We start from the raw sequence: 13,684 nt of genomic DNA, 5'->3' as shown, positions 1-13,684 counted from the left end.
CGCGTATTGTATTCCCGCGGTTACTGTGCCATGCTGCTAGTGAGGGGACCGGATACTAAAATATTTGAATCTCACCACCCGTTGCACATAATAAAAGCCCTACGTTCTGTTATCGACTTACATCCAACCACGGCAAATTTCGTAGCAGTTATTACGGAAAATTGGTTGCTTGTCCTCTGTTAATTCGCTCTGCGACAAGAATATTCAATTATTTGCGTTCACTTAATGACACAATCTCTGGTGCCTGCGTAGGGAAAGTTTTTATCAGCTGTCTAAAAGCTTTCCTTTGCACAAACACGTCACAAAAAAATTGAACAAACTTTATTCGAGCGCGACAAAAATCAAGTGAACTAAAAGCTAAGTGATCTAAAGGTATTTTAAAATTCGCCAAATCATGCCAGAAAAAAAACGGTTGGAACGCGGGGACATTTGACACCAGCATAAGGGAGAACATGATTAATTTTACAACGTTATTTTTAAACAACTTTCGAAATGTAGCGGCTTGTGGTAACTTTAGTGTGAGCAGCAGTGGAACAAAATGAACCTTGTTTGCAAGGAAAAGCGTTGGATAATTTTATCGAATTTCAAAATAACTTTGTTTAACTTTTGTCGCGTATTTGGAACGTTCGTTTTTATGTTTGGTGCAATTCCATATGAGGAGACATGCGTATTTGCGCGGTCTATGCGAATGCACCGAAGCAACACGCGCTTCTTTATATATGGCTTGTGATGTATAAAAAATAAAGTGTACTCTTGTGAAGAAACAACAATTGCTTCGAAATAGGTGCGATGAAGTAATTAGTGCAAGGTGATGAAAAACGTGTAAGGCGTCGCCATAGCTTTCGCTTAGAGCAAAGCTGTGACTTTTATTTATAATGGCAAGAGATGTTTCCTTTTAATCTGTGGTGGTAATTATGTTGTCCACATACCAATAAGGAAGCATTTCCAGCGACTTGGACAAACTAGAGAGTTTATAAGTTCAGCAACCGTAAATGAAATTGAAAAATGACGTATATGGTCGCACAGTGGGAAAAAACGACTAAAAACCGGCAACATTTGGTTGGCTTGCCACGTATAACTTTGGTACACCGGTGAGTACATAGGTTAAACAAATAAAGACGATAACTTTGCTCAGGCTTTTGCAGGCGGCAAAACTCAAAAGTGGAACTAGAATAATATAAGTACACGGAGAAGTTCCCATAAAACAAAAAAGTGTGAATCTTCGGCAAGACAATCGATTCGCGATAAACAAAGAAAATTTATAGACATGCGTAAAATCTATTGTAAAACATATAGAAAACCTCTGTTTGGTAATGCACAGGAATGCCCGTGAGAGTAAAAGAACGTGGATACTGGCTTTGGATTTGCCACAGTGCGTGATGTACGTGAAAAGGCTTATTGTTTCACAGTGCGCAAAGCAGGGACTGAAACGACAAAAATGAACCTTGTATCTATTTGTAGAAACTTTGTTGTTGAGTATTCCCGACTTTGGGTGCTTCTTATTTCTCGGGATATTCAATGGAACACGAATCGAGATGTTTGGGGCACGTGATAACAGGTAGCGTATGACGTTGCAGCCAATTAATAAACTAGATTTCATATTTTAACAGTTCGTATACGGAACAAGACCGGGGGACGAACGTATTGCAACGGCCGAAGACAAGTTCAACATAAACGGTTGAAAAATAAACATCTCTGAATAATAAAAAAGTGTACGCGTGAGATAAGACAAAAAACACACAGTAGAATCGAGAATGTTTTGCTAGTTTGTTTGTGTGTTTACTACATGAAAGTATTAGCTAGCTTCGCTATTGAATGAGCTTTTGTTGCACAGCAAAATGTTAAAATCAGCAGCCGTGGGGGGCGGTCGCATTCGCCGGACCTGTGCAGCCTGTGTTTGTGCATTTAACCTTTGTTAGTAGCTTAAAATGACTCAGAGCCTGTTTTGTTGCAGCAGAAGACATTTGAAAGTGGATTCCCGCGCTTTTCGCGAGACTTCAGTGAAGCATGACGGGCTTGTTGTTGCCTGTGCTTGCTAGGTAGGACAGATCTCCACCGAAGCGTGACGGGAACACGTCCCCGTTGACATTCTCGCCGCTGGAGTGCGCACTTTGGCGCATCACGTGAAAGGTCGGGGTCATGGAGTCAGCCGAGGTTTGGGTTCCGCTTCGATGGGCATCTGATTCGTCGTACACGTCACCGGATAGCACAGGGTCGCTAGCGCCATCGTGTGGCGTGTCTGTACCAGTTGCATCGTCCCAGAACGGACCCTGTTAGGGGACAGAATTTATTTAACATGGATTCTGTGATATCAGTGGTAGATTGCGTGCAAACTTGTGAAACAAACAGAAATGTTGATCAACAAAGAATGAGGCAGAGCTCTTGTTACCTTTTGACCAACAGGCGAAAGCTTAGACCTACCTGTAGCGCCGAAAGATCGGCCAAACTTGAATCAAGGTCAAGGTCGTTGAGGTCAGGGCCGCCCGCCGCCGACAACGAGTCGGCGATCGAACCGAAAAACGCACATGTGCCCGATGACGTCGACGATGACGAGTTTGGTGACGAAAGCTGTGGCAGAGCTTTGAGAGGAGTTCCGGGTCCGGTGAAACTGCTGGTTGCCTTAGCAACTGGTGTGCTCGACACCTCGGGAGCGCCTTCAAGTGGTAGAAGTTTAAACACAATGGTTGGTAAGCAAGAGACAAAGGGGATACAAACCTAGTGGCATGACTTGCGGTTCGGCGGGAAACTGGAAAAGTTGTCTAGGATGAGCGGAAGCGTGGTTTCCGGCATGTCCGTACGCTTTAGCATTTGTGGACATTGCCCGGTGTACTGAAGGAGTCATTGGATGCCTACAAGTATACAGAAAAGATTGAAATCTCATTAAAAATATCAGGTTTATTTGTCATGCTTCACAAATATTCTACAGATAGATTAAAACGCAAAAAGTAAAACTTTTTTGTATAACTGTAAATTATTTCTGCTAATAATTAACAAAGTACTCCGAATATCAATATTTTATATGCTTGTTATATTCCAACATGAATTATTCTCTCCCAAACCTGTACGCCCCGGCCTGTGGTGACAAATGCTGAGGCGTGGTGGGCATGGAAACGGATCCGCTCGGGTGCATGTGCGGTCGGACGTGACCGGGATCGCGATGGATTTGGTAACCCGGATGAAAACCGTGAGAATGAGGTGTTGCCATGGAGAGACCGTGGGAGGAGAGACTCAGCATCCTCCTCCTCGCTGTTTCCTCATCCGCTCTTCGCAACTCTTCCATTTCACGGTCAAACTCGTCTGGAGGATAAGAGCATGAGGTCGGCATGGCAACACATGTAATTCGATCGAAGACTGGGGATTGGTTTAAGTGGTGTTGATACACATTTTGTGCAACAACTCAGCTTAAACAATTTCACTGTGTTCGTCTATAGATTAAAAGTTACTGCAAAAAATAACAACGCTCTAACTACATAGCAACCAACATCAAATGCGGTGATCACGGGTTGTCTACTGTTCATCAATCGAATTGCATTGTAGCCACATTTGTTTGCGGCAGTCACACGAAAAATTGACAGAGTTTAACAGGAAATGCGCGGCTATCAAGACAACATTTGGGTACAGTGGACTATTTCTTTCAAAGTGTACCTGGATGTGACATGCTCCTTCGAATAGCTTCAGGGTCTTTCCTTTTCCATTTCTGAACTTCTTCCTCCATTTTTCCGGCCTTCGCCGGGTTCAGTGCCCAAAGACATCCCTTCCTTTGAGTCCCGTTGGGCTTTTCAACCTATAATATTCATCAGGATCACAACAGGTCATGAGACCACTGTGTTTTACAGTTTTTGCAATTCGAACATACAACACATGGCAATTTTGCCATGGCGAATGTTATTCAAAAAATTTTGAACAACTAAAAATAAACAGTAAAGCATTACTGTTTGTCAACAGTCCATAAAAATTTCATTAAACGCTGGTATTTTGCCACTCTTTACAAATACCTTTTCGAAGCACTTGTTCAGTGATAGATTATGGCGTACGGAGTTTTTCCAGCCGTCAGGTGCGGTCTTGAAATAGGGAAAGTTTTCCATCATGAAACTGTAAATGTCGGAAACCGGCAAACAACCGGTTTTGCTTTTCTGCAATGACATCGCGATGAGGCAACTAAAATGCAAAAAAAATTTTAATTTCACAAGAATTGAATGCACAATACAGAACAGATAGAGCATGTCTGAACTACACACACAGGTAAAATAGAAAACCTCCGTGAATGACAAAAATATCGAATAATCTCTAAATATTTGTGCACAGTTTATTATGCATTGTAACAAATATCGAATCACTATCTCGGAAACTTTAGTTTCAGGCTGAAATCTGTCCGACTTGTATGCTAGACATAAATATTTCGCTTCGTTAAAAGCATCATCAGTTTCTTATTCACATAGAATCAAATTAAATCAGTATTCTAACACAAATAATTTATAAGCAAGTTCACCTGTAGGAATATACAGGTTTAGGATAAATCTTCTGGTTAATGTTTTGGGGTCTGTTGTAGTGATAACCATCATGATTGAACCCAGCAGCCCCATATGGGGGTGGAGGTGGGTATGGGTGATACCCAGAATTATGGCCCCCATGGTGGGTGAACCTGTGGGGTCCCGGCCGGTCTGACATTGGAAGCAACGTGCGGTGATGAAGATTGGTTTGGTGACCTCCGTGCAGTAAATACCTTTGGTGGGTTTCTGAAAAAAGAAGTGCACATGGTTACAACTGTGGTATGGGGGTTAGGCTTTAGTTTGGTGTGTATTTTTCAATTGGAGACAGAGAGTGCAACTTAGTAAATATACGCATACTTGTTTACTACATGCACAATTCTTAATATTCCATTCATCAGCTGAAAATATCCTACAAAATGATAATCTGCTGTACATAATGGTATATATGTGCAGAAAACTTGAATATTTTTCACATACGATCATGATTTGGGTGTGGTTGGATTGGAGTATATCTGGGTTGTGTCCTGTAACCAACATGTGTACTTTCCACACCACCAACAGACACTGGTGCATTTCCAGCAGTTTGTGGAGAAAAATTTGGATTTGGTGCTCCAGTTAATGTGGTGGGAAATGGCATGTCACCTAAAATTATGTAAGTTACTGAGGTATATTGAATATTGTACACAGTTCAAAGGTTTATTACTGCTGATTGCAAAACTAAGGTAAAGTAATATCTGGTAACAGTTTGTAATGTAAAATTATAGAGAAGATAGGGTGATTTTAATGTGTACAGTCTTACTTGACAAGCTGATCTGCTCTTGGCCGGAGGAAACTATGTTATCGCCTTCACTGTCCAAGATCAGACCAGTATCTCTCTGAAGAGCTTGCTGCAATGCAACACCATATTATTTGTAGCTCGAACAATACAAAATCACAGCATGGTCATTGATTTTTTTTACCTGGACATCAACTGTCGTGAGCCAAGCAAGATTGGACAAATCATTGGGTTCTGATTTTTGGATCAGGTCCATAGCAATGTGGTCCTCCACACCAGAAGTTGGGAATTGTTCCACAGAAAAATGTCCACTGATATCAGAACAAAATTTCATGAACTAAATTTATCGGTAAATTAAATTTATAAACACCATATATGCAGTTGAAGTAACTACAGCATAACTATGTTCTGCCGAAAAGGATTTATTCCAAAGTAAATAAAAGTGATTTTATTGCAGTGTTTAAAATGGATACCTGAAATCAGTTGCCAACATTTCACTTTTAACTGCAGTAAGTGGAATGGGTCCAAGACATGAAAAAGCATCAGTCACTTCCCTGTGGCTTGAACAAACATTGGTGATTTTTATGTTGGAAATTCCATTGCTTTCTGTATGTTGAGTTGTGCCGATGCTTTGTGGGGATGACATTTTTCCATTTTTGCACAGTGGTAATGGTGCTGAACAAGAGAAAAAATGGTTAAATTAAATGTTTGGTGTGATTCAATGATTTCGAAAAAACGAATTGAATATCATGCATACTATGTTATATTTCATAGATTATCTATGTTCATTTTTTACATGGTTGATTGATATTCCTACTGTTCAAACCTCTCCAAAAGGCCAAATAAACCATTATTTTATGATCATAATCTTACATTGTCTTTCATTGTTGGGACTATGTGGCAACATAGTATTAGTAGCCATGGCAATCTTCTGCGAGTTTTGGGAGTCAGAATTGGATTCATCCAATATTTTGTTCATTTCAGAGTGCAAATCATGTTGAATCAATTCTTCCAAGTCAGGTTCATCAAAATCCATCATTATATGTTTTGGAATTTATATCAATACCGTCAAACAATTCTGTTTATTCAACGTTGTCAGACTTGCATTCATGGCAATATCTTTCTATACATTACTGTCTACCTGTTTTCATCTGATAAAAAAGTTTAACAAATTATAAAATGTTTATTTGAGAATCATGCCAAAACCCAAATGAACCTTTTGCTTCCATATATTAGTTGTCAAAATATTCACACAACAAAAACAGTTGAAGCAATTGCTGATTTCTTATTTATGCATAGACTGTTTAACAGTAATGGACAAAGTTTTCTTCATAGATGCTTTTCTCTAGTCTTGCCAAAAATAAGATTAGTTTTAATAATAAGTGTAAAAATGCAGTCTACTACGTACGCTAAACCCTAACAAAGTTGTTTCAAAATGCTTAACTGTAACGTTTTTTTACGCTTTTGATAAACCCCTGATCTTGATTCGTGTTCACCGACTTGACTCGTTGTATGTTTTTGTGGTCCTCGAATTTTCAAAGGGCCAAACACTCTGACGAACGTTTCTTAACTAAGGCCATTTAAATTCGAACAGCGCGTTTAAAATTTCCGGGCAACCAGCACGTGACTTTTGTGCGGGATTCCTATTGGCTGAGAACGTACACATTCCCAACGAGTGTCAAGTATCAATGAGTGGTGATGTCATGAGGTAATTCCCCGACACAACTTTCATGATAAAGGTTGGAAAACACATTTCTGTCAAGGATGTTTGCATGTTACACGTTTTTGTGGTTAAGTATTTTGTAAAATTATTTGATCAACTATATGGCTTTTCACAAAACGCGTCACATGTGCAATTTAAGAGACAATTGCAAACGAGCACAGTGCATATTATCGGTTTCAAAATAATTCTGCAGAACGAAAACATCCTATTTAAATTTCAAAGATTTTTATTCAAAGAGTTGTCAAAATGCAGGCTTGTTTATGCTTAGTTTTTGCAGAAAATGTAAAAAAATTGAGGGCAACGATGCGTGACATAATTAGATCAGAGACTGGTTCGAGACTACTCCGGTCTTTTTGGACTGAAGTCCCGAGTGAACGAAATGGTACGTTTTTTGACAAAAACACCATAATTTTTGTCGTTTTGGCTGTGAAATTGTAGTTTTTCGGTGGTCAACTTTTGGACAGGGCCTGAGACAGTAATTTATGTGTTTATGACCGAGGATTGCTCAGTCTTAACATGCGATTTGGTCGGATAAGTTTTACAATTAGCTGCAAAAGCACTGATAACCTTTTATAATGCGAAGAAAATACGAGATTTTAATCAACAAGATACGTATTTATTTTGCCTAATTTCGTCGTTGTTATGTAGCATACGATAAATAAGAAAGTTCTTTAAATTGTCGTAATGGTAGCGGCAGTTGTGTTGTTGATGCCCGGTTTTGTTTCCACAAACATGCTGAATTATTTTTGCTGCAGGCGGCCCACAAAACATTCAGAATAAAGAGGATTCTTGCCAAGAAGCAGAATCAGAACCGTCCGATCCCACAGTGGGTGAGAATGAAGACTGGCAACAAGATTAGGTTTGTATTAGAATTTTGAATCTATAGCATGTTCAGATAATATCTATTTGGTTAAGTTTTGGTTGATGCTTTTTTATTAGTTTGTCAACCAATTTTTTCTGTCAAATATCTACATGGAATAGGAAAACAAATCGTTTACAATCACCCATAAGAAAATGTCAATTTTGTACTTATCAGAAATCCATGGAAGAAAAAAAATAACACATTTTAAATGTTGCTCTGTCAGTTCGCCAATATATTTGTCTTTTTTAATTAAACGCAACAGGAAAGCAATTTATTTACAGTAACCCATGTTGGTAAAATACTAACTCTTAAAAATGTTGGCCAGTAGCACAACAATTGTTACTTTCAAAAAAATCCTCAGTGTAAATTTTATTTTTATTTATTTATAATTTTATCTAATATAATGTTTAAAGACTTTTTAAAAATTATCAGCTTCAATTATTAATTTTAATAAAACAGTGTTTTTGTTTTTGAACAAAAACCTTTGTCAATATTTTGGTATGCAAAATATTAGTTAAAAATAATATGAACGTAGTGACCCGAGGGCTAAATAGCATTGCAACCTTGGCTTTCCTAATCCACCTTTGCAAGTTCAGCTTGCAATGCCACCTAGGTATAGATATTTGTGAAAAAACTTCCATGCGAGTTCATTCATAAATAAATTTGCTTAAAATAACAAAACGCAACCTTTTCTTCCAGGTACAATGCCAAGCGCCGCCACTGGAGACGTACCAAGATCGGTTTGTAAACCATCTGTCGACTTCAACATACTTTGGCGACCATATTTCAAAACTCAAATAAACGTGGGTCGATAAGCGATTATCCGACCTTATCACCTGTGTCTTTCTCACGTAGTGGCCTGAACGCTTGAATTTATTTGTCTTACATATTCCAGTTGGTGACCTTTTCTGTCAGTATGTAGTCCTTGATAACACAGAGGCAGGTTACCGGATAGTCGGCCATTGTTTCTCGCATGCCTTGGCCAGGTTTGGTAACGACGGGGGTGGTGGGAATTAGAAGAGTAACCTATTGCTCCTCGCCAATTTCTTGGTCATTAAAAACAGTTTTCGCACTCTGTATTTTCCTAAAAACTTTATTGTGGGCTAAAATCATTCGTTTTCTGCGCCACAAAAACATCGTATTTAAACATTTGAAAAAATTAGGGCAAAAAAAAACATTCTAAATAACACTAAATGTTATAAGAAAAGCGTAGAGATAGTATAATTCACAAACCTCCAAAACGGCGCGACATTTCAAAAAATGCGAAAATAATCTAACGCAACGAAATTAATGTTATCTGTAGTGTAGGATTGGACGACAAGAAAACAATGTAATGGTCACTAAAAATTGGTTTGTGAATTTTACAAAGTGTAGACCTGCAAGTTTCAATTATTTCTCCACAGAAATATGATTTAGTTTCCCACAAAGAACGGTCTCTGAATATTGGGACACACGTCACGAGAAACCTCATTCCATGACGTTTTCGTATCAGGCAACAGAGGTGCAATCAGTCCAGTACCAACCTGTCCACGAATTCCGGTTTCTTCCGCGTACATTTTTTCATCCGATTGTTTCCCTTCCTAATCCATTGTTACGCAACCGGCTTTGGAGTGTGCCCATTATCACAACACAATCGCATTGTCTTTTGCTTGTTCGATCGCCCGATTACCTGATAGCACAAATCTCGGAAAATTAATCACCAGAGCAACGTTCTGTTCCGGTGAGAGCAACCGGGTAGGCCTTTGTATTTCGGTGCTGTGTTACATCCCAGTTATGTACCTCCCTGTACAGCACGGGGTCGTGGCATTTAAATTTGCTCGCTGAATTATGTCGCCCTCATTCCCGGAGGATTAATTACTTGCCATTCATTGATTGCCGAACAATTTCGCAAAATACCTTCACGGTCGCACGAAGCTTAATGCACCAAAAAAACTACATAAGCTACTTTTAGCCATCTTTTAACATATATCTGTTAATAAATGCAGGAGCAAAACAAGATAACCAATCACATGCAGGCCCCCTGATAGGCGGTGTGGTCGGTACGGCGCACCAGGGCCCATAATGGCCAATTGGGTCCATGGATAGGAAATGGGGGTCCACGAATCACATTGTTTGCTTTGAAACTAAGAGATATTTGTCGCAGGTCCTGGGTTCCAGGTATAATTTCATGTGTTTCCAAACAAGACCTTCGCACCGGTGCATTTTTTCCTGATAGCATTGAATTACACCTTAATGGTCTCGTCATTACAAGAACTTTTACAGATGTCCCATTTATACTACTTAACAGGGTTGTATAAATGACGCTGATCATCATCACAACGCAACGGATGAAAGCAAAACGTTTTCAGGTCTTTGCATTCGTTGTGATGACAAGTCTGAATGCGCATTTGTATTTCTCTAAACCAAGTTAAAAAATCTTCGAATTAAGGCTGTAGGCTATTATACGCTCAATTCGCATTCACGTGGAATCAAATATATATTGCTGATAAAGGAAAGGCACATATGGGCCGTGTCGCGATTCCTGGAAGAAGATTTAGAAAATAGATTTGTTGATACGTTTTCGGAAGCTGGAAAACACTCAAAATGTCGCAAGTATCCAAGAGTGCATATGCAATGTGGCCACCATACGATATAAGTACGACGGTGAACGGTTTTAAATTGAGATGGAAGAGGGCGCAGGAGATCAAATAAAGGCGGCGCTGGGTCGCATTGCGTGTTAACTTTCCAATACATCGTATAAGAGCAACGCGATGCAGGAAGTCAGTGCTGTCAAACAGAATAAAACTACGGGGCTTTATGGCGTGAGACAACTGTTGGGGACCGGTTTGATGAATGTGCAGTAGAGCCATAATTATCATTGAGACCATTTCTACAGCTCCCAGCGATTATTATGGTTATTTTGCCCACATATATTCGGTGAACCCGAGCCCGTAGCGGTGTCGGATACCAAGCAGTTCCGTTGGCCATAGTGCACTCCACGTGGTTCGTCTCGTTGTTTGTTACCCAGTTTGGTACCCAGCGGATCGACATTGACCGAAAGGTACCACAAAGTGGAAATCTGTGTGCTTGCTAGTGTAAAAGCTAGCACAGTGCCACAGACAACAGCTGCACTACTGAGACGTCGCAGGTCAAAACAGTGTGTACACCCTGTCTGCAGCTTTCAACGGTTTGATGTTGTTATTGATGGTTTTATCAATTGCTTGCGTTGCACGATTTATCAAATACTCCATCCAACTGACCCATGAATAGCCGCGATATAAATTCTTCAGTCACGTTGCTGTGTGTACATAATACTCATATGACAGAGTATATGTGGTAAACATACGTGCTATAAAGCGTCTTCGGTTAGACACACGACTCGCGTCGATCCCCTGCACAATGTAAATATGATATATCTGTGGCGCTTATTAACAAGGGATTGGCCTGAAGGCATGTCAACAACATTTTTGAGATATTTGTTCTTCTATACGAACATTTAAAAACTGTTTCTGGAAACCGTTTGATAAAAAATCGCAGTTCACTTTGGCTGCTGTATACATGCGCAATATGAGGGAGGCAAGAATCTTCTCTTATTTCTTTACGTATAGCTTGGGCATTACTAAAGGTTACATGTTTTGGGTGGCAAAACATAAACTTGAATATACACCAAGTTCCAGGTTTGTACCTAAAAGTAAGTTCGGTTACAAAATAATGGCGTCATGCGAAAGGCAGAAAGCCATTGAACCGAAACGTACGTGAAGTTGCTAACGCATAACGCCCACTTGTATTCGGCTGCTTTTCTTTTCAGTGCGACCTGGAACCATAAAGACGAGACAAGGAAGGGCGTCGTTTTAGTGAGAATTCCATACGCCTATAACCTACATGAGACGGCGTTTTAAACAGAATCGAGTGTTTTGACATGTAGTTTTCATCCACTCAGAGGTAGGGCGATGCTTTATTGTGAATGTGCTTCGTCCAGTCTTTCTTAAACGCACTGCGACTTGTCATCACCGTGTTTACAACACCGGCGCCGCAGTTTGTGTGGCCAACGCAGTTTAAACACCAGCAGCCAGCAGTCGTGCGATGTTTTCCAAGTGTGACTGTACCGATGTTTGTCCCTAACCAGTGGTGCATGTTATAGAGAAGAACAATTTCAAGTTCATCTGGTTTGAGGCTAAAGCCCGCTTATCCCGCGGTAGACACAGTTCTGCACAATGTCATGAAAAGCTTGGTTTGCCAGGGAAGTAATTCAGTGTTGCAGTGGAAGGAAGCTTGGTAGTATAGTAGTAGTAGTGGGTAATAACATGTGCTGTAGTGTTTACATTCAACAATTTTCATGTTGTGTTGCGTGATGTGGCTTCTTACCTTTCCTCCCGTGGTCTGTTAAAATTAAAGTTTGCACTCAATGAAATACAAAGGTTTGTAATTCTTTTAACTGCTTTGAATGCCATGGGCCGACTCGAACCTTTCGGGCGATGTGATAATTACACGGGAATGCAGATAACCAGATCTTGGCTGGTCCAAATGTTCGTCCGCGGTGGACACAAAATCTTCATATTATTAAGTACAATTTTACCTTTATTTTTAAGTACGATGTAGATTTTTTTAAAGAGACGAAACCCATTGCGGCAGGTTTCATTTGTGTTTTTATGACTGAACGCACCTTCTTCAGTTTATATTCTGTAAGCCTAATTTTTGTCCTTGCGGCCCGCCCGCTTGCTCTAATTAGTGCGGGGTTGGCTATTACCGCCAATTAAGCCTGATCACTGATTGATCACCAACGGTGCATAACGGAAATAATGACCGACTTGCGTCAAATCACGAAGCTTTACTCTCTTTCCAACCAACAAAGGTAGCAACAACTTCGTTGACAAAAGCATATATCGTCATTTCGATTGCCATTCAAAGCGTCGATAATCGGCGTTTTCTAAAATGTAAATTGCCAGACAAAAAAGCGAAGTTCTAAAAATCGTGAAAAGAGATAAGTGAAGTACAGCGGAAGTATGACTGCTGGAGACGAGGGGGTCTTGCTTGAACGGCAAATACCGCACGAGCAGCCAAGCATTGGAGGCTTCAAGCGACCGCTGTGGTTTGCCATTTAGTTTCGCTGACAAAATCTTGTTATTTAGGGTCCGCCGACTACAGAAGTGCGTCACATATACTTTGCACGTACGGGAACCGCGTTTTAATACTTCTAGCTCACGTAGAAAATGTCGATCTAATGCAACCTTTGCAGTAGATGGACACCGTTTTTTTCGGGCGCCGTTGTGTTTTGCATGTTTGAATAATTAACATTAAGTAGACGCGTTAGACTGGCAGGTACCTTAACCTATAATCTGAGAGAAGACCCATGGGCAACGTAAAGTATATGACTGGACGAAGTGGTTTACGCTGGTGTTTTAGTAAATTGCTGTGTTTAAAAACTGTCACATATGATTAGCAGGAATGTCATTCCATAATTAACAGATAACGTATTTGTATTACTGCGTAGTAATTGCAGTTTCAGTGTTTAAGCAACGGTCAAACTACTGATGACTTTACGAAGCAAAGTCGTAGATCAGCTCAAGCTAAGGCCACTTCGCAGAAAATGTTTCGTAAAGTTGTTTTAAATAACGCTTGTCCTATATAATTCTCCACTGAACGCCACATAAAGTTCAACTGTCTCCATAAATGGCGTAAGAGGTCCCCACCCGTTCATGTCAACATGAGATAGAAACCACAAATTCCGCCAAAAGTTTGTGCGAAATTAGCGTTTTTGTATGGAGGGGGTGCGGGGCGAGGGTTATAAAAATGCCAAAACACCAACGTTTGCCGGTTTTCTGTACACCGTAAAGTGCCTTTGTTGCAGCTTTGTC

General features: G+C 40.1%; 1 protein-coding gene across 1 annotated transcript; it reads right to left on the bottom strand.

Annotated features, from left to right (window-relative positions):
* Positions 1 to 416: 416 nt before the first annotated feature.
* Positions 417 to 6,409, bottom strand: LOC145894789 (uncharacterized). Its single transcript, XM_082983436.1, has 12 exons — positions 6,139 to 6,409; positions 5,739 to 5,940; positions 5,450 to 5,576; positions 5,290 to 5,377; positions 4,968 to 5,132; positions 4,490 to 4,736; positions 3,996 to 4,158; positions 3,646 to 3,784; positions 3,060 to 3,297; positions 2,716 to 2,849; positions 2,422 to 2,654; positions 417 to 2,270 (listed from the first exon to the last, which is right to left on the bottom strand). The coding sequence occupies exons 1-12, from the start codon at positions 6,302 to 6,304 to the stop codon at positions 1,998 to 2,000; spliced, it is 2,175 nt and encodes a 724-aa protein (XP_082839562.1). The 5' UTR covers positions 6,305 to 6,409; the 3' UTR covers positions 417 to 1,997.
* Between the last annotated feature and the right edge of the window lie 7,275 nt (positions 6,410 to 13,684).

The sequence above is a fragment of the Ascidia mentula genome, chromosome 3 (assembly GCF_947561715.1).
Source record: "Ascidia mentula chromosome 3, kaAscMent1.1, whole genome shotgun sequence".
Taxonomy (NCBI): domain Eukaryota; kingdom Metazoa; phylum Chordata; class Ascidiacea; order Phlebobranchia; family Ascidiidae; genus Ascidia; species Ascidia mentula.
Note: the sequence above shows the minus strand (reverse complement) of the source record. Positions and strands in the feature narration are given on the sequence as shown.

Excerpts from the sequence above, each read along its gene's own strand:
- LOC145894789 (XM_082983436.1), bottom strand. The coding sequence starts at position 6,304 with ATGATGGATTTTGATGAACCTGACTTGGAAGAATTGATTCAACATGAT. Across the intron at positions 3,785-3,995 it reads TGAACAAGTGCTTCGAAAAG|GTTGAAAAGCCCAACGGGAC; the intron begins GTATTTGTAAAG and ends TGAATATTATAG. Across the intron at positions 2,271-2,421 it reads CCGATCTTTCGGCGCTACAG|GGTCCGTTCTGGGACGATGC; the intron begins GTAGGTCTAAGC and ends GTCCCCTAACAG.